This window comes from Salvelinus sp. IW2-2015, linkage group LG6.2, assembly GCF_002910315.2.
Source record: "Salvelinus sp. IW2-2015 linkage group LG6.2, ASM291031v2, whole genome shotgun sequence".
In the NCBI taxonomy this organism is placed as follows: domain Eukaryota; kingdom Metazoa; phylum Chordata; class Actinopteri; order Salmoniformes; family Salmonidae; genus Salvelinus; species Salvelinus sp. IW2-2015.
This window is the reverse complement of record NC_036846.1, coordinates 19,844,623-19,872,519: the sequence shown is the minus strand read 5'-3', so window position 1 is coordinate 19,872,519 and position 27,897 is coordinate 19,844,623. Positions and strand designations below refer to the sequence as shown.

General features: G+C 43.7%; 2 protein-coding genes, 1 long non-coding RNA gene and 1 pseudogene across 3 annotated transcripts in view; 2 read left to right on the top strand and 2 right to left on the bottom strand.

Annotated features, from left to right (window-relative positions):
* LOC111965936 (N-terminal kinase-like protein) overlaps window positions 1-2,686 on the bottom strand; it is an 18,132-nt gene extending 15,446 nt beyond the window's left edge. The window contains 3 exon segments of the mRNA XM_023990365.2: window positions 341-463; window positions 811-951; window positions 2,315-2,686. Of these exon segments, the coding sequence (XP_023846133.2) occupies window positions 341-463; window positions 811-951; window positions 2,315-2,422 (372 nt within the window). The 5' untranslated portion in view covers window positions 2,423-2,686.
* Window positions 2,687-4,245: 1,559 nt separating this feature from the next.
* LOC111965934 (uncharacterized) lies at window positions 4,246-10,730 on the bottom strand. Its single transcript, XR_002877579.2, has 2 exons — window positions 6,983-10,730; window positions 4,246-6,943 (listed from the first exon to the last, which is right to left on the bottom strand). It is a non-coding gene; the product is annotated as an uncharacterized lncRNA (long non-coding RNA).
* A 6,848-nt stretch (window positions 10,731-17,578) lies between these two features.
* On the top strand, window positions 17,579-24,150 carry LOC111965933 (serine/arginine repetitive matrix protein 1). The gene is made up of 7 exons (XM_023990362.2): window positions 17,579-17,987; window positions 18,126-19,698; window positions 21,865-21,893; window positions 22,250-22,378; window positions 22,522-22,588; window positions 23,137-23,244; window positions 23,439-24,150. The coding sequence occupies exons 1-7, from the start codon at window positions 17,686-17,688 to the stop codon at window positions 24,063-24,065; spliced, it is 2,835 nt and encodes a 944-aa protein (XP_023846130.1). The 5' UTR covers window positions 17,579-17,685; the 3' UTR covers window positions 24,066-24,150.
* A 1,469-nt stretch (window positions 24,151-25,619) lies between these two features.
* LOC111965524 (peripherin-2-like) overlaps window positions 25,620-27,897 on the top strand; it is a 4,976-nt pseudogene continuing 2,698 nt past the window's right edge.

The window sequence follows — 27,897 nt, the reverse complement described above, 5'->3', positions numbered from 1 at the left end:
GTGTTGTTTAAGTGTTCCCTTTATTTTTTTTGAGGAGTGTATATCTGTGAGACTGTGTTATTCTGTAGCAGCTGATGTTGTGACTTCCTATGAGCCTTTCYGGCTGGTGTTTAGAGAACATTCAGTACTGTTTGATTAACATAGAAAAGGGCCTTCTCAGAGAAGATGGAGAGTCACCTTTCCATTGAGAAAGAGATTGAAAGAGAGAAAGAGAGAGACAGAGGAAGGGAGAAGGATAATGGAGTAGAGGTGGAAGAGGATTGATAAAGGACAAGCAGAACTCAACATACAGAAACACATGAGGAAATCAGAGCACTCATCTCCCCTCCAGTGTACTGACCACAATCTGATGAAGGCCCCAGGACATCTCCAGCTCCCCAGAGCCCCCCCGGTCTGACTGGGCCTTCAGGTGGGCTGCCAGGGGGGTGACCTGCTCTGTGACCAGGTACAGGCTCTTCTCCGTCTGCAACGCACCAGAAAGAGACAACATTAATGCATTCATGACTTGGTTAAAATGTGCATTACAGTCTTTTAATTATTTTTCTATTATATGGTGAGTACACCAACGACTAGCACACTAGCTACTGTTTCTCTATAGAACTGGTAAACAGGGGAACTAACTGATTCAGTCYATACTCACCACAGCCTGCATGAAAAACAATGAAAATAAAAACAGATACAAAAGAATGCGACAATGGTGACAGAAAAAGAGTTATAAAATACTGAAACCTGTTGTTTGCCTTTTAAATATCAACTATATTGTGATGTTACACTATATGCATGTGGTGAAACACACCGACAGACACACACCTCCAATCCATCTACGTAGGCCAGGATGTTGGGATGTCGAAGGGTCTTCATGCGTTTGAACGCTGCCTTTGCTAGCTGGGTCTGTTCCTCTGTCCCCYTTGACACCTCGTACACGAACACTGATACTGGCTCCCCACCTATCTGAAGAGAGAGATGTCAAAATGTGACAATGTCATGTTTCATCATTGGTATGAGGAGAGATGTTATTGTGGTTTAGTTGAGATGAAGTTACAGTCTCCATGGTGAGGCCAAAGGCCTCAACCACACTCACAGGAGAGGTGGTGTTTGGTTCTGTACCTTGCAATAAGTGTTGTTGTCATGTCACCACACAATTTGTCTCAGTCTAGTAGCTATTTCAGGTGAAACACATAACGACACCTAGCCAAGTCTGCCATCAAAAGTTATACCATTGCATTCCCATGGTTTTGAACAATAAGTAAAGGAAACAATGCAACCTTTGATGACGAATGAAGTAGATAACGTTAGCATCTAGTTAGTTAGCTACCAGTCAAAACAAGACTGACACTGCAAACATCCTTATTCGTCATGATATCAGTGGTGGAAAGAGTACCCTATTGTCATACTTGAGTAAAAGTAAAGATAATTTAATAGAAAATMACTCAGGTAAAAGTGAAAATCACCCAGTAAAATATTACTTGAGTAAAAGTCTAAAAGTATTTGGTTTTAAAATATACTTAAATATACTTAAGTATCAAAAGTAAATGTAATGTAAATGTCAAAAATCATGTCAAATTCCTTATATTAAGCAAACCAGACGTCACCATTTTCTTGTTTTTGTATTTATTTATGGATAGTCAGGGACACACTCAGACATAATTTACAAACGTTTAATGAATCCCCCAGATCAGTTGCAGTAMGGATGTTCTCTTGATATGTGCGTGAATGGACCATTTTCCTGTCCTGCTAAAGCATTCAAAATGTAACGAGTACTTTTGGGTGTCAGGGAAAATGTATGGAGTAAAAAGTATATTATTTCCTTTAGGAATGTAGAAGTAAACGTTAAAGTTGTCAAAAATATAAAATCAAAAAACTACTTAAGTAACGCTAGTACTTGAAATTATTTTTTACACCACTCCATGAAATTAGTTGGTCGAAATACATTTCGCATGTAACTAACGTTAACTAGCTGACGTTGTTAGCTCGTTAGGCAGTGACTGGCTAGCCAACGTTAGATAGTTAGTGGAGATCGACGTATTCTCATACGTGGCCCTGCATAAACAAAACCTACTAGTTAGGTAGTATCTATATTAGCCTAGCAGTAACGTTAGCTAACAGTGCTGTTTTAGCTTCTGTAGGCGATAAATATCCTGACAATGTTATATATATATATATATCGTGATAATCATGTATGGAAATTACATTCAATTTCATCCCAAAAATAACTAGCTAGCGAGACCTTGACTTGTATCAGCTTACCGCTACCTAACTAACAAGACATAATTATTCTTTTAAAATATATTTCTGCCCCCACAATTTGATTTACCTTTCGTTTGCCCCGGTGTAGTATCCATATTCCGGACGTTTCTTGAGTTTCCYGTAAAATGTCATAATTAAAGTCCTTGACTGGATCCCGAGCGAAAAAGGACCACATCTCTGATTTCTTCCAGCCTACATCAAGTAAACAACAGCTATGGCGAACCGCAGCCTGCTAGCTAGCAAGCTGGCCACTCCAGAGAAAGCAGATCCTTCCTTTACGTCCCACACCTTGGGGAAAGCAGAGTGAGCGGTGGGTGACTCAAATGTTGACTTCTTTCTTCCAGAATTAATATTTTAATACCGATAAATAAATGATATTTGCCTCTGTGGTCATGGGAACATTGACCCTGTCGTTTTACGTTCTAGACCGATTTACAGCAGTGAGGAAGAGAAGCCCAACTCGGTGGGAAATATGTCTCCAACCAATAGGTTGCGTTGTTTCGACTACCAGGCAACATGTTTTGTATGGAGGTCAATGTCGAATTTGGTCAACCTCAGAACATGAATGGCTTATTTGCTACGTGAGGTTTATTTGATCGAATATAAGTTTCGTAATGTTTAAGTTGTTACGAGTGTAATGATAAATGTAGGACACGTGACATTCCGTCAACTATGAGAAAAAACACTCAGTTGTCTCGGATGGCTATGGATATTCATCAAATGGGCTAGTAGCATAGCATCGCTGCACCCTATTGAATACAGGCGGTTGACGTCAACACAGAATATTCAAAAAATAATTACAATATGTATGCACCAATACAACGAAAGGTTACTAGCTCCCAAATTGTGGGGTGGGCCCCCCAAAACAAAACAAAAAACTCTTGAAAGTTGTAATAGACTGCACAAGGTGCAATTTCAAAATTGGGAAGTCCATCAGTTCTTGTCATGTTAGTCATTGCGTACCTTCGAGAGCTATGTATAACTTTCAGAACAGTCCAGGTCACGTTTAAAAAAAGGATTTAGCCTTTGGTTTTCACTCATCACAAGAGAACACATGGCAAAATGTATAGATTTGTAAGAAATGTTGCTTTAACAGGTTTACATGAAAAAAACATGCATTGCAGGAAATAAGCTATATTCTTTCCTTCATGAACAGTGCTTGAGCCCATGCACGCAGGATGTTCCAATGCTGGAAGGGGGCCCCACAGTGAAAGAGTTTAGGAACCCCGAGTTAGACAAACCCCCCCATGACGCTTTGTGTACAACTGTTGGATTGACTTGTCAGTATAGCCACACTTTAGAGGGCAAAGCTAACATTTACTGGTTCTCCATGGAAATTGTACCCACAAACCTGACATTGCAAGCCCCATGCTCTACCAACTGAGCCAGACAGAACCGGTTTGTATATTTAGTAAAACATTGGCGAATCAGTAAATGACACACTGAATGCAGTGTGATTGTACTTAAAAGCACCATTGCCTCTGGTACTTGATCAATCCTGTCAGAGCAAGATACCGATCACAGCCAATCTGTAAATAGCACACTTAACTACCTCATTGTTACTCATCCTCTTGCACCCCAGTAGCGCTACTTGCACATCAGTGTTAATGCTAAATTGTAATTATTTGCCTCCATGGCCTATTTATTGCCTTACCTCCCTACATTTGCACACTATTTCTATTATGTTGACTGTACATTTGTTTTTAACTGTCGCACTGCTTTGCTTCATCTTGGCCAGGTCGCAGTTGTAAATGAGAACTTGTTCTCAACTGGCCTACCTGGTTAAATAAAGTCAAAAAAATACAGCCCCATTCCTTGGTTATGTAGGCTTACTCTACTCAGTAAAGAAAATATACTTCAGGCCACTAAAATTGGATTAGTCAAATATGAAAAGCACATTAAAACATGTCAAGTAATATTATAATGTATAACCCAAATATATCCAGGGAATTGAAAGTCAATATTGAAGACATTGTAATGAGGTATGACAGCACACAATTGTACAGTTCATAGATTTTATTCATAAAATAGTAAATCAAACTCATCTCTTGAACTGCAAGTCATGATGTCTCATAACCAATAGACTAAACAAAATAAATTCCAGTAGAAACCAGTTTCTTCTTTCTGACATTTATGGGTTGGCAAACAAGCCTAAGTAGAAACATTGTTGGAACAGTTCATATTTGGTTGCAATTGAGAATTTTATGGATGGAAAGTTTCCACAAGGGGCGCATACTAAACACTCAATAACTATGGCAACTCAATATTTTAAAAACGCAATAGTTGAATGACTTAAAATCACAATATGACCCTAGAACTTATTTTAACTACCTAGGTTCCCATTTTAACTAGCTTACCCAACTAAGCAGCAGGTTGAGAAAAGCAAAGACACCGCAGGGAATTGAACCCCGTCCTGAGGACTATCAGGAGTGCCACCACCGGAGTCTTTTGCTTTTTTTGCGCAAGGACAAAAAGCAAAACCTGGAAGAACAAACCATAGGGTTTGTTAACCCAGGAAAAGAAAAACCCTTGCACCTGCTGCTCTACACYAACCTGAGGACTTTAGCATCATCGCAAGCCTGAAACTAGAGGAAAAGACAACTGGTTTCCCCATCCCCAGCAAACCCCAGAAAGACACTTCATGCCATAAGAGCAATTCCACATCATTACTACATGTCATCCATGATACCAGTAAGACAAATTCACAACATAAGTGTAGATCTTATCACCGACATTGGTCCAGATTCAGAGGTCAGTAAAACTTGCGATTGAGCTGTTAGATTTGAAGCTGTAAAGACAAGAGGAACAATTACCTCCACCCCCCCCCACACAAAACAGATCCCTGAAAATGAAAATATTTTAAGCTGTCATTTACTTTGACTGACAGAAACTGTACAAACCACAACCAACCGGTTTCTCTACACTGATGCTCTCAACTTCCTAGAACTGGATCAAACCAAGACACTTCCCGTGACTCCCTGCAGCTGCAAGCACTCAGTAACGACAAGTTCACTCAAGAGATATCTGAAAGGAAGGAAGAAAGTGTTGCACCCACCCTCCCAACATCTACTGGAATGTGCCTATTTTACACATTAACTATATGAAAGTTATGTTGCTGTTATGCAGAGCTGATATGCATGCAGAGTCAAAAGGTTGTGTTAAAACATAGCCATGGTGTGTTCAAAATCAAAAGGGAACCAAAATGACTTAACTTAGTAACCAAGAAACWGAAGTGATGCTCAATTTTCAGCAAGACAAGCTTGTGGCTCTTGATCTGAAAGTGACTGGGTTCTCAGTGTTCCATCACGCAGTTAGAGGCAGATAACAGATGCCAATTCATGACAATTTTACGCCGGATGAGAAATTGTCACCTGAGAAACCAAAACGGGGAAAGGAAAGGAGCACAGACAGCACAGAGGGAGGAGACTGAAGACCATCGAGTGGGGGGGGGTTTGACAAGGCTCAAGCGCAGAGGGGGTAGATGGTAGGTACTTCATTCAGGGGACACATTCATTTGACGAGTGTCCTGCGACGGCGTTACATTCAGATGGAGGCGCAGTCAGCGGACAGTGACAGATAATGATCTGAAACAAAGAGGTTTCTACACAAACCACCACAGTATTCACATAACATACATGACGTTTTACTCAACTTTAAAGATGCAAAGCAGTAGGGCTCTGAACCAAAGAAAAAGGGCATATGCCAGTAAAAGCATGACGATGGTTATTAACGATAGGTTAACAGAAAGCCAGTTCAAGATGTCCATTGAACCAAACTAAAACATGGCAGGGGTCTGGAGTTTGATTTGAAATGAAGACTGAAAAGGTACACCAACACCTTACTACGTGCGCCAGGTCAGAAGACTTCATTCGTGCTTCACCAAGACGCACTCAGATTTCTGTAGAGAAAAAGTACAGAATTCCCCTCCCAACCCTCAACTACCAATCCAAAGCAAAACAATTGCACTGCACAGCCCAAATTACAGCTGCACAGTTGCGCAGTGTTCCTCAGCTACCTTAATTTGGGAACGCTGTCACAGTTGCATGACAGCTACAAAGGAAAACCAAATATGCTATACAGTTGAAGAGGACTGAAAGTCTACTACGATACAAGACTGCTTGCTCCTTGCACAGTTGCACAAGTGCTGGTAGCTGAGGAGAGCCATWAGCAAACTAGAAATGGTCTAATGTAATGAAGGTGTCCAAACTGTCCTGCCTGTGTAGAGGAGTTCAAAGGAGGGGCGATTCCTGTGGTCATGTCATGGGTAGATGGCAGTCMTCGTTTGGGCTTTTGTAATTCTGAAAGATCAAAAACAAACAGCCATATCCCCACCCTCATAGCACTGACATTTGTTACCCGTAGACAAAATATGCTTCATATAATTAGCATAACAGTTTGAGTTGACGTCTCCAAAGAGATTTGCACTCAGTGAAAGCACAGCAGTGCAACTTCTACATACCACAAGTAGTGGCGGAGTTGTTGTATTGCTAAGTAGATGCTTCTCTATTGAAGACCAATCAACTGAGGCGCAATAGGGCCCATTCAGACAACCAGGTGCCATGTCATGAATTTTCCCACTTTTGGACATGATACAAGCTGGATTGAACTTATCTGAAACCGTCACTTTCCACCTTGTAAGAGCTGCCATCAAGCCCAGGTCACTTCCGTGATCTAAAAGCACCAAGCTAAGTCATACCTGAAAAAGCACAAGAAAAGCCCCCACACAAAGTCATACCTGAAAAAGCACAAGAAAAGCCCCCACACAAGAGTCGCCCAGAATAACAAATGCATACCAAAACTGTCTTCAATCACAACAAGCTATGCATTTATTACCAATTATGATTCCTTGACAGAGTTCAGTTGCATCAATACAAAACATTTAACTAATTTGCAAAGGAGTGCAATTAAGGGAAGTTGCCAAATGTAATATTAATGAAATATAAAAACATTTGTACGGGACCTTACTTGAGACCTAATGAGGTGTTTTGAAGCAATAGTAAACCTCTACATACAATGAGTTAGGGGCGTTCCTGTTGATCTTCAGTATTGAAAGCGTAGGACACAGCACACTGGAAAACGCAAAAGGGAAAACAAGACTTCCACCATTCCCACCCATACAAACCCAGACAGTAATCAACCCACTATCAAAATTGTATTAACAGTTGCTAAAATACAATTAAAATACACAAATTCACTAACACCAAGTCAATAACTTTCCACAAGAAACAGTTAAATACCACTGGCCTCAAGGCATCAGCTGTTCTCCTTAAGACGGGGGAGATGTAGACCTCCAGTTTCTTTCATTGAGGGGTGGGTCATAATCTGGAAGAGTCACAGTTAAGCCCTCCCCTGAACCCAGAAACCCCAAATGCAAATTTCAACTCCAGGATATAAAATGCATCAGCCTAAAAGTTAAGGGTTACCACACTCCCTGMGAGAACAACGCAAGTTCACATCCCAAAATGTGGCCCGCCTCCTGCTACACCATTGTAGACACCAAGGAATATCCACACCACAAGGCAAAAGGAAACCCGAAAGACGTGGACCACCAGGTTGACTCCTTGCTCCTCAAACCTCAACGCTAGCCATTTGGATCTTTAAAATGCTGCTTTCCACGAAGCTGTGTGAAAAAAATTCTAGGAAAATATTTGATTAACACCCCCACAACCCTCCCAGAACCCAAGTGTGTATCCCTACAAAATATTGGAAGAAAAACAGTATATGCAAATGATTAACTTCACTACAGAAAACCAGCACAAAATACCTTCCTACGTGACTTTAACACCAGAGGTTTCCCTTGATCCATCCTTAGAATTATCTGTTAGGGGACGTGCTCAACCGTTTTGATTAATGTGGTGGGCTGTACTAAAGAGGGACTCCCTTGGATGGTCAGGTTTGCTTTAAGGTGCGAGCCTGTGAAAAGAAGAACTCGGAAAAAGTCTCCCCCCCACCATCCACAAATGCACCACAGTTTGACCAATACTACAAATTAAATGCAGGGATAATCCCTTTCAGTTACCATTACAAAGGCAAATAGAAATTTGATATCAATATTTATTGAAGGGAATAGTTACTCCCCACATGATCATCTCATGCATTTAAACTCACTGCTCACTTTAACCAGCAGATGTAGCTGCTCAGCACCAAAGCAGCACGAACGTACAGAAGAATTTCGACTCTCAACACTGCCATGTAGACCACTTCTCAGGGGGGTAGACCTATTGAACTCAATGAAGAAGAAACTCCTCCGCCCAGGGGGGGTACTACATCTGCGCTGCAGGAGGGTGAAATCCTTTAAGACAGTCCTCTCGCCAGTGCACTCTACCAAGTAGGCCAAGGGGGACTCATCACAGCAGACATCACACAGGAAGGGGCCGCAACCAGGAAAATTAACACTTTACCATTACCTGAAAGAGGAAGAAAACTTCGCGAGCAAATGTGTTGAGATTTAATATTGACTAATTGCAAAGATTTTTGGCCTAGTTAAACATTACTGTATACCGCTACCCATCATACAAACACTTTTATTGTCACTTGCGAAGCTAGTTGACCCTTTCTCGTCTGCCTCATTGCTGCTGGGACCCACTGGCTGCTTTAGGGCAACGCTCGACCTGGGACTGCTCCGCTCTCAGCTCACTCTGGGATGATCGCTACCCTGCCATCTGGCTCGCTCCCTCTGATGAACTCTGCTGCGTGCCGCTCGCTCAACTGGGTCCCATCTGCTCCTCCCGCAATCCACCTGGATCCTGCCTGGCTCCCCGCTGGTCCTCCCAGTTTCCCTCTGCCTGGTTCTTGCCTGATCCTGAAGTCGTCCTTCCTCGTCTGATCACAAACTGCCTACTAGCTAAGTGCCCCCCCCACCCCTTCAAAAAACAAACTCAGTCCATTCTTCTACAGAAATCTTCTTTTCTTCGCCAACTAGAGCCAATTGTGTTTAGAAAAAGTTAATCAAAGCGTGACAAAGCAACGTCACGAGCCTGCAACTCCTTGAACTACCGCTAGTGCTAGCAAAGCAACTGCTGTACTTGGAAATGTAATCGGCATCACATCTTGTTCGTTTTAGGCTCAAAACATTTTTACTTCTTGAAGCAGCTTAAATGACTAACAGGCACTGTTGGTTAAATTATCTTCCAATATTTAGTTTGCTATTGAAATAAGGTTTCCCATCTTAAGCACATATTGTACTTCGCTTCAGGTTAAAAAAATAAAAAATAACTCAAATGATCAAAAGGCAACTGCAGCCCAAAATCCAATAGGCTATTCAAGAGGCTTCACAACTTCTCATATGGTTCAAGATCAGTAACTTGGTTATTTCACATGTTGCCTATACTGATACGAGACAAACTACCAGCACTTACTCAGTTTACATAAAACCTAAGCCATTTTTTGCTGGCTATAATCAGAGCGTAAACTTTTGAAAAGGTTAGTCTTGTACCTTGGTTCCTTTTCCACTATAAATTGCATTTCCTGATGCGCAACCAATTAAAAGCAACACTTCTAACGCATTGAAGRATATAAACTGCCTCCGATATAAGGGACCTACGCTTAACTTGATCAAATATTTAGCTGGCCATTCTCATTTCTTCAGAAGATGCTCGTCTTGTAAATGGTATATTTTACTGCCCATTCCCAAGGGTTCAAAATTCTTCTCTTGTAAGCTAGTCGTCATTTTAAGTTAACAAATTACTATCCGCATTGAAATAGCTATACTGTCTCGGATAAGTGGGACCTACGCTCAACTTCTATTCAAATATTTAACTGGCTATTCGAATGGCTTCACTCCTTTCATAAAGTTCTGGTCTTGTAACTTGGTTCTTTCAATGACACTTATACAACCTGATTCTTTCATGATCTTCAAAAAAAATTGACTTCAGATAGCTGCACCAGCACTGAATCACCCGGGCAGCCATTTCTCCACTATATCTTCACACGTCGCGATTTTTTTAATCAGGCCTACAACTGCGCCACAACACGCTCATTTTGTTTGGAAAAGAAGCCTTCTTGGCTAGGTACCGTAGTTAACAAATGTGACTTTTTCGCTGTTACTTAGCGTAGAAAAATAAGCATTCTTCTGTGTTTAACTACGTAACTGACGAGGACAACAATACCCTGGCACCTAACGATAACCTCGTTGTGGCGTTCATCTTTTGAGACGGACACGTCAGCTTGATCGTTTCTTACAGCTATACTGTTAATGTTARTGCATACGAATCGTAAGTAATTCAGTACTCAAGTAAAAGCAACAATCGCAAAAAAGCTATGAGGCAACAAATAATGTAGGCGTCGAAAGACAAGCTAGCGGTAACGTTAGATAGCTACTTTATCTGATCAATTTAAACTTCCATACTACARTCTTCACACGAGACCTGTTACATATTAGTCTTAGCTATCGTTCGTCACCACTAAAATTAAAGTAACCTAATAAAAGATTCAGGAAAGCTACATCTTGCCGAAAACGAACCGTCAGCCAACGCAGCACAATAAAGAGTTTGAGTTGGAAGGGGGTTGCGGGTGGTATTTATACACGACTTGTGATGCGGCTAACGTCACAATGAGAATACCTCCGACCTAGTGATTCATGAAATAGGGCCACATTTGTCGCGCATTTATAAAATGGCTGCGTACTTTTACTTACACTTTTTTTTTACTTCACCGTGAAACACAAGCGTACAAACCTACTTATTGGTCATAAAAAAAGAGTTTTGGTAAATGTGGGAGTCTATCAAAATGTACTTACTTGCATTGCTTTCATCTCACTCATGAACCAACCTATCTATGTACATTTGTTAACAACAGCGTCAAACTTGCAAATCATAATACAGTACTGTAAATATTGCCATTATGTATTATGACGTGTTCTCATTTCGCGGGTTACAACGGCTGCTGTTGTAAAAGGGAGTCATTCGACATACTTTTCGAATAACAACAGCTGACGTCACCGCATTTGGTGCTCGGATAAATACAGAGCAAGATGTGAACAGTCCATACAACCCGGATTAAACTGGAATTCACTGGTTCATTCTACCGGGTCTACTTCCCTTATACTGCATTGCTGAATTTGAATTTACTTAATGTCGAACATTATGTAGCCTACCAACCAATAAATCTCACCCGTTTTTTAAACAATGTAACAACTAGACATTTGTAGAAGAGCTAGTTGATAACTGTGGGAGAGCAAACCAGTTTCCTTTTACTTTAACAAAAATAAGTGGAGGAGCTGTAAAATGACTCATCATGGGCATTCCAAATATAACATCATCAGAAAAAAACTCAAGATGGCTACAGTAGCCCATAACAAACCTGTACGGTCTATATGCTGTAAAAGAAATGTCATTTAGCCTACATCAGCAACCAAACCCCTATCTATTCACCAGCAGGTTTGTTTGTGTTTTATAATGAGCTTTTCCATTAGATATCTTGGCACAACAAGATGATGGAATAATTGGGGGGGTAAATGTTTGAATTATCTAGGTCAATCTGTCTTTTTAGACACCCAATTATCAATATCAGCTCACCAAGGACATTTTTTGCCTCTCATATCTAGAAGATTCTACAAAAGAATCTTGAGAATCGAACAAAAGTCTCAGTATGTGATTGTGAATCTGTATGGAAAAGTACAGACTGGACTCTGGAGGGCATAGGAATGAGTTTGCCTTCACCACCAGATGGCACAAAGCTACTTCACAGAATTCCTGCATCACTCGCTAGTTAGATGTCGTGATGGCGATCAAACTAGGAATTAATCATCTCTAAAAGCAATGCAGGAGGCCCCAAAGCCTATTATTGGATCTGAGTAGGCTGTCTCCATCACACTGACATYGGGCTCCCAAGTGGCGCAACGGTCTAAGGCACTGCATTTCAGTGCTTGAGGTGTCACTAGAGACACCCTGGTTGAATTCCAGGCTGTATCACAACCGGCCGTGATTGGGAGTCCCATAGGGCGGCACACCATTGGCCCATGGTCATCTGGGTTTGGCCTGTGTAGGCCGTCATTGTAAATAAGAATTTGTTCTTAACTGGCTTGCCAAGTTACATTTTTTAAAATACATTACAATGAAATCATAAGGGACAAGCCCAGACCAGTCTAGCAGGTTGATGAAGGAGAGTACAGTCTTAGAATAAAAGGTGCTGTCTAGAACCTCAAAGGGTTTTTCGGGTGTCCCCAAGGGAGAATCATTTTTGGTTCCAGGTAGAACCTTTTTGAGTTCCATGTAGAACCCTTTCCACAAGATGTTTCTACAGTGCCTTCAGAAAGTATTCACACCCCTTGACTTTTTCCACATTTCATCTCTGTTCCCCACACYTACGATTATTTGTAATGTCCCTCAGTCGAGCAGTGAATTTCAAACACAGATTCAACCACAAAGATCAGGGAGATTTTCCAATGCCTCGCAAAGAAGGGCACATATTAGTAGATGAGTAAAAAAACAAKKAKAAAAACAGACATTGAATATCCCTTTGAGCATGGTGAAGTTATTGGGGATTCTGAAAACTGGMCCTAAAATAGTGTATAAGAGATCATYCAAAATATTTTGTATGACTCTTATGTGGATTATGTTACAAATATTTGTTGGTCTGATGGGATTAATAAGTAGCATCCAGATGCTGCACTTGATGAATTTATGAAATTGCTTCTTCCAATTATTGATAAACATGCACCTGTTAAGAAACTGACTGTTAGAACTGTTAAGGCTCCATGGTTTGATGAGGAATTGAAAAATGGTATTGTTGAAAGAGATGGGGTAAAGGAGTGGCAATAAGTCTGGCTGTGCATCTGACTGGCTGACCTACTGCAAATTGAGAAATGATGTGACTAAACTCAACAAAAAGAAGAAGAAACTGTATTATGAAGCCGAGATCAATGATACAAAGAATGATGGAAAAAAACTTTGGAATACTTMAAATTAAGTTATGGGCAGAAATGAAATTCAACTCCATCTTTCATCAAATCAGATGGCGTAGTCATCACAAAATCATTTGATGTTGCCAATTAGTGGGCAAACTTACGCAGGAAATTCCAACAACAAACAGCGAGCCATTGTACTCATGCATAAAAAAGAAAAGCATTGCAAGTTTGAATTTTGTAAAGTTTGTGTGGGAGAGGTGGAAAAAATATTGTTATCAATCAATAATGACAAACCTCATTGCATTGACAACTAAGATGGAAAGCTACTAAGGATGGTAGCTAACTCTATAGCCAATCCTACCTGTCATATCTTTAATCTGATCCTAGAGAAAAGTCTTTGTCCTCAGGCCTGGAGGGAAGCCAAAGTAATTTCCGCTACCCAAGAGTGGTAATGCAGCGTTTACTGGTTCTAACAGCAGCCCGGTTAGTTGGCTGCCAGCTCTTAGCAAACTGTTCGAAAAAATTGTGTTTGACCAAATACAATGTTATTTCTCTGTAAACAAATGAACAACATATTTTCAGCATGCTTATAGAGAAGGGCATACAACATCTACTGCATTGACACGAATGTCTGATGATTGGTTGAAAGAAATTGATAATAAGAAGATTGTGGGAGCTGTACTATTACATTTCAGTGCAGCTGTTTGATATTATTGACCATAACTTGTTGTTGACAAAACGTGTTATGGCTTTTCAACCTCTGCCAAATCGTTGATTCAGAGCTATCTATCTAATAGAACGCAGAGGGTTTTCTTTAATGGAAGCTTTTCTAATGTCAAATGTAAAGCATGGTGTACCGCAGGGCAGCTCTCTAGGTCCTTTACTAATTTCTATTTTTACCAATGACCTGCCACTGGCATTAAACAAAGCATGTGTGTCCATGTATGCTGATGATTCAACCATATACGCATCAGCAACCACAGCCAATGAAGTCACTGAAACCATTAACAAAGAGTTACAGTCTGTTTTGGAATGGGTGGCCAGTTATAAACTGGTCCTGAACATCTCTAAAAATAAGAGCATGATATTTGGTAACACTCATTCCCTAAGTTCTAGACCTCAGCTGAATCTGGTAATGAATGGTGTGGCTGTTGAACAAGTTGAGGAGACTAAATTACTTGGTGTTACCTTAGATTGTAAACTGTCATGGTCGAGAACATATAGATTCAATGGTTGTAAAGATGGGGAGAGGTCTCTCCATACTAAAGAGATGCTCTGCTTTTTTGACCCAACAGATCCAAAAAGCAAGTCCTGCAGGCTCTAGTTTTGTCTTATCTTGATTATTGTCCAGTGGTGTGGTCGAGTGCTGCAAGGAAAMACCTAGTTAAGCTGCCCACACAARGCCATACACGTGGTCTGCGGTTGTGAGGCCGGTTGGATGTACTGCCAAATTCTCTAAAACAACAGCATGCCAATTGCACGCTCCCTCAAAACTTGAGACATCTGTGGCATTGTGTTGTGTGGCAAAACTGAACTTTAGAGTGGCCATTAATTGTCTCTAGCACAAGGTGCACCTGTGTAATTATTATTCTGTTTAATCTGTGTAATCATTCTGTCAGGTAGATGGATTATCTTGGCAAATGAGAAATGCTAATTAACAGGGATGTAAACAAAGTTGTSCACAAAATTTGAGAGAAATATCCTTTTTGTGCATATTTTATATATTTGTGTTCAGTGTAAGTACACTTTGGATGGTGTATCAATACACCCAGTCACTACAAAGATACAGGCATCCTTCCTAACTCAATTGCCAGAGAGGTAGGAAACCACTCAGGGATTTCACCATGAGGCCAGTTACAGTTACAGAGTTTAATGGCTATGATAGGAGAAAATTGAYGATGGATCAACAATATTGTAGTTACTACACAATACTAACCTAAATGACAGAGTGAAAAGAAGGAAGCCTGTACAGAATAYAATATTCCAAAACATGCATCCTGTTTGCAATAAGGCACTAAAGTAAAACTGCAAAAAATGTGGCAAGAAATTCACTTTATGTCCGGAATACAAAGCATTATGTTTGGAGCAAATCCAACACAACACATCACTGAGTACCACTCTTCATATTCTCAAGCATTGTGGTGGCTGCATCATGTTATGGGTATGCTTGTCATCGGCAAGGACTAGGTTTTTTMGGGGGAMATAAGAAGAAACGGAATAGAACTTAACACAGGCAAAATCCTAGAGGAAAATTGGGTTAGTCTGCTTACCAACAGACACTGGGAGACAAATTCACCTTTCAGCAGGACAATAACATAAAACACAAGGCCAAATATACACTGGAGTTTCTTACCAAGACAACATTGAATGTTCCTGAGTGACCTAGTTACAGTTTTGACTTAAATCAGCTTAAATGGCTGTCTAGCACTGATCAACAACCAACTTGACAGAGCTRAAAGAATKAAAAAAAATTGTATTGTGCAAATATTGTACAATCCAGATGTGCAAAGCTCTTGGAGATTTACCCAGAAAGACTCACAGCTGTGATCGCTGCCAAAGGTGATTCTAACGTGTATTGACTCAGGGGTGTGAATACTTATGTATCTGTACTTCTGTATTTAATTTTCAATACATTTGCAAACATTTCTAAAAACAAGTGTTCACTTTGTCATTATGGGGTATTGAAAAATCTATTTAATCCATTTTGAATTCAGACTGTAACACAACAATATGTGGAGTAAGTCAAGGGGTATGAATACTTTCTGAAGGCACTGTACATGGAATCAAAAAGAGTTCTACCTGGAACCAAAAAGGCTTCTCTTCTCCTATGGGGACAGCCGAAGAATCCTTTTGGGAACCTTTTTTGCTAAGAGTGTAGCCTACATAGAAAAGAACAACGGCCTAGCCTATAATAGCACATGTCGAACAAGACATACATCACACCGTCTAGTACACCCAAATACAAAAAGAGTTCTTCACGCACGCACGCAACGCATCAACCACCACACACACACAACACAACACACACAACACACACACACACACACACACACACACACAACACACACAACAAACACACACAACACACACCACACCACACACACACACACACAATCACACACACACACACAACACACACAGCACACACATCACACACACACACACACACACACACAATACAATACAACAGACTGGGTTGTGTCTGAACATGTACATTTTTAATGACACTATCTATCAGTCGCTCCAGGCGAAAAACACTATCAGTCATTGTGTTTTCATTTTTAGAGGACTGGGCAGCCTGCTCTCTTAGGCAACTAATCTATTGATCGGGGAGAGTAGGGAGTGGATTTCTGTCCTCTGGATGTTGGTAGTTTAAGCATCTCATCATGAACTCAAAAGATTCAATGTAATCATGTCTTGTCTGGTGGGGGTTTAAACAGGATATATTTTTTTCTTTTTAAAGCTTTTGTTTAGGCTCTGTTTAGTAAACAAATGTGGTAAATAAGCTGTTTCAGTTTCCACCTTATTTGCATATAGATAATGACTAGTCCCTGTTAGGCATGGGTGTGAGTCACACAAACAAACAATTGTTACGGCAAATTTGCATTGAATGGTCATTGATGATGCGTGAGTTTTAAATTGATAGGTCTGACATCAAGATTGTCAAAGTAATTTGGGGGGCCATTTTGTAAACATAATGGTCTGTAGTGCCACACTTTGGCAAACAAAAAGTTGATTTACATGCCTCTATTTACAGTAGCCTATTGTCATCGTATAGTGTCGGCCTCAACAGCATTACATGTGAATTCACTTCTATTAGGCAGCTGGAGTTGGGGGTACAAGTCTGGGCCCACATTCAACCAGATGGCAGGCTACAAAATGGCCCCTAGGCTGCATGTGTTTCATGTTTGACAAGCCCTACCTTACTCTCAGACTGACTGTAGTGAAACTGGGGTACAAGGCCTACATATAATCCATAATCATCAATGATAATAGGCCTGTAAGTGCGCCGCCAGAGGCCAAGGGTAACCCCAAATTTATATCAATAATCCAGAGCAATGGGCTAAATGAACTGCACTAATGTTCTTGTTCCAGCTGTGTCGGTTCGATCCTGTTCTGCATTCACAAGGACAATTGTCTGTCTCGCGCTTTCAATTGGTTCGATGAAACACCATTACATCAGGATTCGATGCAGTTTGACTGATGTTGGGTCAGGGATGTGGCATATTTCTTCCACTGTCACGCAGCTATTCTAGAGTTGGAGGGTGAGGGAGACAGAGGGATAGCAACAAGATGAGAGGCTGATAAACTGTCCAGAAGAACTTAACAGCTGGATACTACATTGAGATAATTACTTTCCCCTTTCAGCAGAAACAGCGTTGGGTTAGATAATTACTTTCCCCTTTCAGCAGAAACAGCGTTGGGTTAGATAATTGGAAACATTTCAGATTTTCTTTTAAACCCTTTTTGGACATTTAGGCATTAGTGGTGCACATATCTTGAAGGATTTCGTATTCATTTCTCATTCATACAGAACATAAGTAACACTGGTAACCAGCTGACAGAGTGATGGTTGTTCATCTTCTGGAGCTATGATCTCTGAGGCTGACAGACAGGGAGCAGTTAGACCCAAGAGGTCACCATCAGACGGGCACAGGGATAGGGACAGGGACCGCAGCCCCAGACAGAGAGCAGAAGCTGATCAACACTATGTTTTACAGGAGKGACATCAGGAGGGCATCGACGACCTCCCTGCAGGGAAGAGACAAATGATGGAGAAGTTTTTCACTCCTGTTCATAGTCCTTCTCCAGGTGGGATGAAACCAGGGAAGCACCGCCATCACAACCCCGATCATCACCACCAGCACCGGGATCAAGAAAGGGAGACACACAGGTTGGATCACTATTGAGTTTCCCTTTTATTAAAGTTTCCTTTTTTAAACAGTAATGAGGAATGCACATTTGATGAAGACTATAATTGAGTGTGGTTATTGAATGAARACATCATTACTACTTAATCTCTCAATATCAGCTACAGCAGGTTACGGGACAATGATAGACGCAGCAGTGAAAGCCACGGTCACCACCATACCCATGGTAACCATCTCCAAGATGACCAGGAGCAACCCCTTAGACGCCACCATCACCATCCTCAGCACCTTCATCACGACGACGAGATGTCGGACCACCACACTACCGTCACCCTCTCCAGAGCATCTTCCTCCTCCCTCTCATCTTCCCCCTCCGACTCTTCCACCGAATGGTTCTCTGAGGCCGGCATTGACGACAAGTTCTCCATGAAGCACGCCAGCCGGCCGCAGCATACCATGTCCTGCTCCAACATTGCGGGAGGACGACAGCTCCGTGAGGACGACAGCGAGCTGCAGGTGTACGCCACCGTCAAACAGGGGCAAATTCACGGAGGAGGCAGTCCTGGGACCCATCCTCGGGCCCAGGGAAGGGGAGGACGCGAGCCCAGCTACTCCGAGCTAAACCGGGGCCACAGCCGCAGTGAAGAGGGGCTGCTGCAGAACACAGGAACTGACAGAGGGAAAGTACGGACACCCCCACACCTGAAGCACGGATCCCTCTACAAGACAGCCAGCCTGGGCCGGAGCCTGGCCTTCAGTGAAGAGGTCTTGGCTGGGCCGAAGAGGGCGGTGTCCTTTATCCAGCTCCCCAGTAAAGGCATCCTGAAAAACAAGGAGGCTCCACGGGACATCCGCAAGGCCAAGTCCATGGAGGTGCTGTCCCCCCGGGTGGCAGGCAAGGCGGCAGGGCCCAAGGGGAAGCAGGATGTGGAGGCTCTGAAGGATGCAGCCAGGCAGAGCATGGTGAAGGGGAAGATACAGTTCTCTGCATTCCTGGATGAGATCACTAAACAGGTCATCAGTCCCGCTCGTCTCAATACTCTGGGGGTCCCTGTCGAGACCGTAGGACCGTGTCCAGCCAAAGCCCCAGCATCCCCCAAATCTCAACCGAAAAGTCAGCCCCAGCTTCCCTCGAAAAAGCAGGGAGATGGGCAYGGGGAAGAGAGGGAGCCGGCTACTAAACCGCAGGCCCTGCCTAGGAAACTGAGGAATGACTCTGACGCACGGTCACGTAAAATATCTCTCCCTTCAAAGTTTGGGTATGAAAGCAAGAACCACAGTCCTCGTCTAGGCAGCCCCCCAACCCTCCACTCCGGCCAACCCTACCCGCCCCACCCACCAGCTGGCTATGAAGACCAACCAGCTTCCCTGCCTGACTTCCAGGGTCCTGTCGGTAATAGGCATGGGCGGTATGGCCCGCTTCTTACAGATGGCACTGTCAGCTCCAGCCCTGAGCCCAGCCATCACAAACACCGGAGCTACAAACACCTTGACCAGAGCCACAGGCCCAGCCATAGCCCACCTTCATCTCCACACACCCAGCAGCCCCAGCTACCCCACCACGCCCCGATCCACACACATTCCCCTCCTCTAGTACAAGGGCCAGAGTCGGAGTCTCCCTCCAGCAAGTCGGACTCGTCCCGGAACAGAGAACAAGACACGGCCAGCCCCAACTCCGAGCAGAGCGACCGCCACAGCCAGTCAACCTACCGCTGGTGTCCTACTTCATATAGGGTGAGAAATAACTGATGTCAACTACAGATGTAGGATCTTAATTTGTGGAAGTTTGCTACAGTAGGAAAATAATCCTGCAGTAAATGGAAATGTCTTATGTAGATTATAATTAATGGACATTTTTGTAGGGGTTGATACATTTTTCGTTAGGGCAAATCAAGTCTGAAATTTCAAAGTGAAAATGTCTAACTTTAGAAGCCTTTTTAAAACTTAAATACACTACACGTTTGTATTTCCTGCTCTGCAGGAAAATTCTCAGCAACAAAAGAGTGKTCAAATTAAGATCCTACATCTGTATGCCGATGGTGTCAAAGAGTCGAAATACATACTATAGATAGTAGGTCCTAACTGTGGAGTTAGGTAAATCATGCATTGATGTCGTTGTGATACCCAAGTAGGATTTGTACCAATGTGCTGTAAAGTTCTCAAAGTGATTCAAACCAGACAGGGAGTGTCAGTTGGTGTTCTAAACCACAAAGTAGCAGTTATATAAGGAGAACTCAAGCGTCATCCTCTGTCTGTGACGCTTGTCCACACTGAACCATATTAAGTAACGAGTAACCTTTATAAGCATTGTGTTGCATTTGGAATAACACGCTACCCAACGCGAAAGGGCCAGCTAGCACAGAGAGGGCCAGTTAGCACAGAGAGGGCCCAGTTAGCACAGAGAGGCAGCTAGCACAAGAGAGGTGCCAGCTAGCACAGAGAGGGCCAGCTAGCACAGAGAGGGCCAGTTAGCACAGAGAGGGCCAGCTAGCACAGAGAGGGCCAGACTAGCACAGAGGGGCCAGCTAGCACAGAGAGGGCCAGCTTAGCACAGAGAGGCCCCGCTAGCACAGAGAGGCCAGCTAGCACAGAGAGGGCCAGTTAGCACAGAGAGGGCCGCTAGCACAGAGAGGGCCAGTTAGCACAGAGGGGCCAGCTAGCACAGAGAGGGCCAGTTAGCACGAGAGGCCCCGCTTAGCACAGAGAGGCCAGCTAGCACAGAGAGGCCAGTTAGCACAGAGGGGCCAGCTAGCACAGAGAGGGCCAGCTAGCACAGAGTAGGGCTAGTTAGCACAGAGAGGGCCAGCTAGCACAGAGAGGGCCAGTTAGCACAGAGAGGGCCCGCTAGCACAGAGAGGCCCGCTAGCACAGAAGGGCCAGTTAGCACAGAGAGGGCCAGCTAGCAACAGAGAGGGCCACGCTAGCACAGAGAAGGCCCGCTAGCCACAGAGAGGTGCCAAGCAGCACAGAGGGCCCGCTAGCACAGAGGGAGACCAGCTAGCACAAGAGAGGGCCCGCTAGCACGAGAGGGACCAGCTTAGCACAGAGAGGGGCCAGCTTAAAGGCACAGAGAGGGCCAGCTAGCACAGAGAGGGCCAGCTAGCACAGAGAAGGACGCAGCAAGCACAGAGAGGGGCAGCTACTCACAGAGAGGCAGTAGCACAGAGAGGGCCAGCTAGCACAAGAGAGGGCCAGCTAGCACAGCAGAAGGACCAGGTAGCACAGAGAGGGCCAGCTAGCACAGAGAGGTTCAGTAGCACAGAGAGCCGAGCACAGAGCCAGCTAGCCACAGAGGGCTTCAGTTAGCACAGAGAGGGCCAGCTAGCACAGAGAGGGCCAGTTAGCACAGAGAGGGCCAGCTAGCACAGAGGGGGCCAGCTAGCACAGAGAGGGCCAGTTAGCACAGAGAGGGCCAGCTAGCACAGAGAGGGCCAGCTAGCACAGAGAGGGCCAGGTAGCACAGAGAGGGCCAGCTAGCACAGAGAGGGCAAGAGTAACCCTGCTGTGGCTCTGGCTCTATTAACGTCACTGATCCATATCTGACACACAATCCATAGCTTTTCTTGGAGCGTATGAACTCAAGTTCAATAAACAATCCCTTTGGCCCTGTTATGTCCCTATCATTCTCTCTGTCGTTTTCATCTCTGTCCAAAAAACATTCAATTGAGTTTATGAAACTTTATTAGCAAGTGAAGAAACTGCACTGTACATTGTCAAAGCTTATAGTAACAATATCCAAAGTGAATGATGTGTATAGTAATGAGTCAAATAATAATCAAAGATTTTTTTGTTGTTGATAATAACATTACTAATACAACTAATAGAACTGTATTAAAAGTTATTAAATTAGAAAATCATTGAGAGTTATCTTTAATCTTCTCTTTTGKTGTCTCTCCATAGGCCTTGACGGGTGACATTGGCGAACTCCAGTGAGTGTGATTTTTTCCTTCTTCTCTTCCTCTCCTCTCTGTTTATCGATGCACTCTAAAGAGCATGCTTTTGTTTGTGAAATGTCACTGGATATGGATTCCACTAATGGCTTCCAGAGCTCTCTCATCACCTCCATCAGTAAAGATGGATGAAGAACATGGTCAGATAAGCTGTATGAAAAATGTGTGTAACAGTGGTACAACACACAGTGTTCAGTCTGGATTACCTAGGCTATGTGAAATCTCTAGAAGCTGACACGAGCTGCATCTAATGTGCTAAAATGGCCTCCTCAGGAAATGTGACTGCATTTTAAAAATAAACCTCCATCTCCCATGATCCTCCTGTGTGTAAATAGGACACTGCAGGAGGAGAATGCTGAGCTGCAGCAGAACCTGATGCAAACAGTGGTCTGCATCGAGAGCCTGGAGGCGGAGCTAGCCAGGGCCAGGGAGGAGCTTAGCCACATGAAGGAGAAGTTCAAGAGGTCAGGGCTCATGATAATATGGTGACGGCAGTGGAGGCTGGCATTGGAGGAGCTATAGGAGGACGGGCATACAACATAGGCCCAGAATTCATAGCCCTGCTTATGATGATCCCTGCTTATGATGCTGTCTCTCTCTGCTGCAGGCTCCAGGACACACACACAGGTACCCAGCACACCAACAGCCTTCTGGGAGAGAAACTGCACTCAGCGGTAAGAATCAGGTCAAACATGAAAGATGGAGAGTCAAAAGAGAGCGAGAGAGTGGCCTCCCGAGTGGTGCAGTGGTCTAAGACACTGCATCGCAGTGCTAGCTGTGCCACTAGAGATTCTGGGTTCGAGTCCAGGATCTGTCGCTGCCGACTGCGACCGGGAGACCCGCACAAGGGGAGGGTTTGGCCGGCAGGGATGTCCTTGTTCCATCGCGCACGGGCGCAGTGTGCGCTGACACGGTCGCAAGGTGTACGGTGTTTTCTACGACACATTGGTGCGGCTGGCTTATGGGTTAAGTGGGCATTGTGGCTTGGTTGGGTTGTGTTTCGGAGGACGCATGGCTCTTGACCTTTGCCTCTCCCGAGTCCATGAGAGAGAGAGACATAGTTCTGAATATCCTTCTCCTGCTCTGTCACCTCTACGACAAACAGTGTTGTGTTGACTGATGTCCTCTGTTCAGTCGTTGAAGACTGAGAGCACAATTAGTACTACTGTTATACCATCTGTAGTGAACATGTTGAGTCATGTACTCTCCTCTATCCCTGCAGACTGAGAGCCTTAGCTCTGAGAGGAAGTATATGGTGCAGCGTATCGCCCATCTCAGCACAGAGCTGGAGCAGGCCAACGCCACCATCGCCTCTCTGGAGAACATCAATGTGAGCACAGCACCATCTACTGCACAATACCCACACTTTCTTTGTAAAGTTGATAGTGGCCTAATATAAAACACTGTATCCATAATCTCCTCAACTCGTGTTCAGCTACATGATCATTTCTTGTAACTCCTCTACTGGTTTCTCTGTGTCTGTTGTACTGTATGAACTGAGAGGATGTCTGTGCTGTCCTCCAGGTTCCCTGTCTGATCAAGGAGCTCCTAGAGAAGCACTTTGACTCTGGAGACGCTGTCAAGCAGTTCCTGAAGAACGCCTTGAAAACCGGCCAATCTACGGGCGACATCGACTCACCGGCTCCAAAACTGGAGCAGAAGCCGTCTGATTGGTCAAGCGTAGGACTGAGGGAGTTTGAGGCAGGTCCACAAAATGTCACTGCTTTTATGCCCTGGAAGCAGGAGGAGGGGTTTGGGGTGATAGGTCAGACAGGAAATGAGGATTCTAGCTCGATGAGTCCCCCTTTCTCCGTCGCTGACATCAGTATGGCTATCTATAAGAAACTAGCTGCCAGCCAAGCAGCAAGACAGCCCCGGCCTTCCAACTACCAACCTCACACTGACACCCCTCCCGACCCATACCCTCTGGTGGAGTTGGGTACAGGGGGTGCAGAAGGTGCATGGGAGGAGGGTTACCTTGTGCCTGCTGTCAAGGGGTGTGTGGCAGAGGCAGGGAGAGCAGCTGAGAGTAAGCAGGGTGCTGTTGTTGATGTGTCCTATCTGACGACCCAGAGGGTTTTAGATGACTTCCTGCACCAGCTGACGCACCCAGAGGATGCGAGTGGAGGTGGGGGGGAGGGGCAGAACTGACGAGAGGGGGGCGGAGTGAAAGGAACCTATGAACTTCTGTAATTGTAACCTAATCTCGCATAGGCTAGGATTGTTCAAATTGTGACGGTTTCTTTGTGATGGTTTGTTTGTGATGGTTTCAGGCCTGTAGTTCTGCATTTATTTGACTCACTAAATGTCACTATACATTTCAGTGATAGCATTGTAAATATTACATTCTGTTTCCTTCCCAAATYTCTTGTTGTGCAGTGGTAAWGAAAGTATTAGACTTAAACAATGAATTTGCATACTCACAGAATATAATTATTYATTAAAGTTTACAATGTGGTACAGTTCCTTCTTTCCCTTATGAAGTGATGCAGAATTGAAAGAGTTTTTGGTTCATGTCTAGACAGTGAGTAGAATTTTCTATTTTATAACAATGACTGCTATTTTGTAAGCTCCAGTAAGCCATTGAAGTAACCTTCTTACCTGAAAAACATCAATCCAGCTGCTACCCACTGTGTTTTGGGCTATCATGTCACAGGACCTAGATTTGAACCTTTCTTTTAAGCCTTATCCAGAGATATTAATTACACCAACAATGAAAGTACTTGTCTGAGGATGGTGCTGGACCATCTGACATAAAAAGAAAAGTGGACAGTTTGATGAAAATGCTTTAAATAAAGGTTCAAATCCAGGTCATATGACATGATTGTCCAAAACACAGGGCCCTACTTATGAATGCTATGCTGTACATCCTAATAAACTCTCTTAGCTAAAACTGTATAAAGTTGCTGTCATCCCCCCAAAATACATTTCATGTTGTAGATCAATAAAAGGACTGATTCTAAAGATGTCTGACAAGATTTCTTGATTTGTCTTTACCGAACATTACCCACTTCCGGTGTTAAGCCATCACTCTCTCTCCTATTCTAACCTATGCTGAACAAAAATATAAACGCAACATACAACAATTTCAAAGAGTTTACTAAATTACAGGTCATTTAAGGAAATTAGTCAATTTAAAGAAATTCATTAGGCCCTAATCTATGGCATTCACATGACTGAGCAGAGGTGCAGCCACACCCACTGGGGAGCCAGGCCCAGCAAATCAGAATGATTTTTTCCCTACAAAAGGGCTTTATTATAGACAGAAATACTCCTCAGCACAACATTTGAGAGAAATAAGCCTTTTGTGCATATGGAACATATCAGGGATTTTTTTCCTTCAGCTCATGAAACACTTTACATGTTGTGTTTATAATTTTGTTCAGTGTCTGTATATCCCTCTCCCCCAGTCCCTCGGCCTGTAAGCTTTATCCATCTCTCCCTATCTACCTGTATAAACTATAGCTCTGCCCCCCCTCCCCCCAGTCCTCTGTCTCAACTCTCTGTGAGTCTACCCGTCATAACCGTCAAATCCAACCTGTAGGCCCAGAACACGTTTGCTGATCAGACACTGGCCTGCTTTCCTATTGGTGCTCCTCTCCTAATAGGATCCCAAGGACTATGATGGGGGATTACCATATCCATACTGTACAATCGACATTGGCCAGTTCGTGTCCTCCACCATGGCCACAGCAGGAATTTAAGGATGCACCTTGACCACTCACAGACCACACCAGAAGGGTTCCATCCAAAACAAACTGGGGTTGTCATCGTCAGTTATTGTGTGAATCGAAGAGTCACTGTCGTGGTGCAACCATAACCTGATGATTTGAAGGATTATAGTTTTGCTGTAAAAAAAAAGGGGATTATCAAATATCTATTAGATTCATTATTTTCTTGGGCTTCAGTTTTTGTCTCACAACTTCAATTGGATTACTACGGAGATTCCTAATATTTTCCTTTCTACGTGAAAGTTTTGGATTATCGTTCCAACCTGAACCTGTCCTTCAACATCAGACAGGTCTCCCTTCTTATCTCGGCCCACAGGAACAACTTACAGGAGATRYACCTGATAATAACTCACCAACGCACCCTYGAAAGGCCAAGCCATACCTGTCTGTCTAATACAACAACCTTCGCATAACCTACTCCTATGAATCGCAGTAGTCCACCTTATTTTTTTGCCCAGAACTTTCCTTCTTTGAACCTACCAATATTCTTTCCTCATCCTTCACTGCTATCTCTCTCTACTTGATTATCTCAACATCTCCTCCCTCTGTCCTTTTCTCTATCCTCTCGCTTTCTCTCTGTGTGCTGTGTTGTTTGTTGTGAGCACCAGCCATGGTGCTGCTGAAGCTGCAGTTCCCTCTGCAGAGGCGTGTGCGTCTGGCCCAGGGTCTGTGGCTGCTGTCCTGGCTGGCCGTGCTGGCTGGGGCCTTCACCTTCTCCCTGGGAGTGTACCTCAAGACCGAGCTGCTCCGCAGGGCAGAGGTACTGGCTGGAACTATCACACACACACACACACACATACAACACCTGTTGTATTTCACATGGCACACACACGTGTCATGCTCACACATGACACACGTGTCATGCTCACACACCACACACACACAACTGTCTGTGTCACTACTGTTTCTGTGGTCTATCCTGGCTGGTTCCACTGTGTTGTGTCTCTTAGTGTGGCGTCTGTCTGACACACCTTCACCTATCAAAGCTTCATTCACACTGGGCTGTCATTATGCAGTTGGCTTAAATCCGGACAAGCTTTGTGTGTATGTGTGGGGAAGGGGGGGTGTATTGGTGTGTGGGGGGGAAGGGGGGCATATTGGTGTGTGGCTGTGTGTGTGTGGGGAAGGGTGGTGTATTGGTGTGTAGTTGTGTGTATGTATGTGGCTGTGTTCATGACTCATGCTATGTATMGATTGTATGTATGGAGMGGGAGGGAGGGAGAGGGGTTGGTCGAAGCTTCACACTTGTGACATTTTGGAAGCCGTAACCTATCACTCAGATATGTCGGGTGCACCGGTACAGTATATCTCCAATGAACCATTGACTATGGGTGGCTTCAATCTGGGGCCTTTCAAAAAAGGAAACATTGTTTTTCGGTACATCCGCTGGTGACAAACGCCTAGCTTCAACGCTCATTGATTTTCTGGATCTGACAAGTTGTTACATGTTAAATGAATGTTACTGAAAAAGAACAACAACATTCCTGAACTCAATAACACCAATACAACAGAAAAAACAGACAAATGATGTAGTTGATTGCACTTTACCTACAGTGTCATAGTACTGAAGTGGATATAGTGGAGCACTAGAAGTAGTTATGTAGGGTGCTGACTACGACTCATATTGCCTTATATGAACGTACATAAATGGAATCATCATCATGGAACGGAACATGCCAGAACATCCAATTTGTAAGTCGCTCTGGATAAGAGCGTCTGCTAAATGACTTAAATGTAAATGTAAACATATCTTCTGATGCTTAACGCTGTCATGTAACATATATAGATCATTTCGATGTAGTTTATTACTGTGTTCTAACTGGTATAGTAATGTGATCCTAGATTTGACCTTTGACCCTCCAGGTGATGGATAACACAGAGATCCACGTGGTGCCCAACATCTTGATGCTGGTGGGCTTGGTAACCATGGGGATCAACCTGTTTGCTGGGCGGGTGTGTCAGGACTCCCTGGACTCTGCCCGGTTCCCCCCCTGGAAGCCCTTCCTGCTGCCCTGGTATGGCCTGGCCTGGATGGTGTGTGTCTGGTTGCTGTCTGCTGTGGTGCTCAGCTATGCCCTGCAGGGACACCTCGAGGAGTCACTCAAGGTAAGGGCCTCTGGGGGATGAAGAAGGATGAGACAGTAAATCTGAATAACATAATGACAACACTTGGGTCCTATCTCAGTTAGTCTGTCTGGTGATTCCTCGCATCCTATCTCCTCACCTGCGCCACAACGTATTGGAGGAAAAGG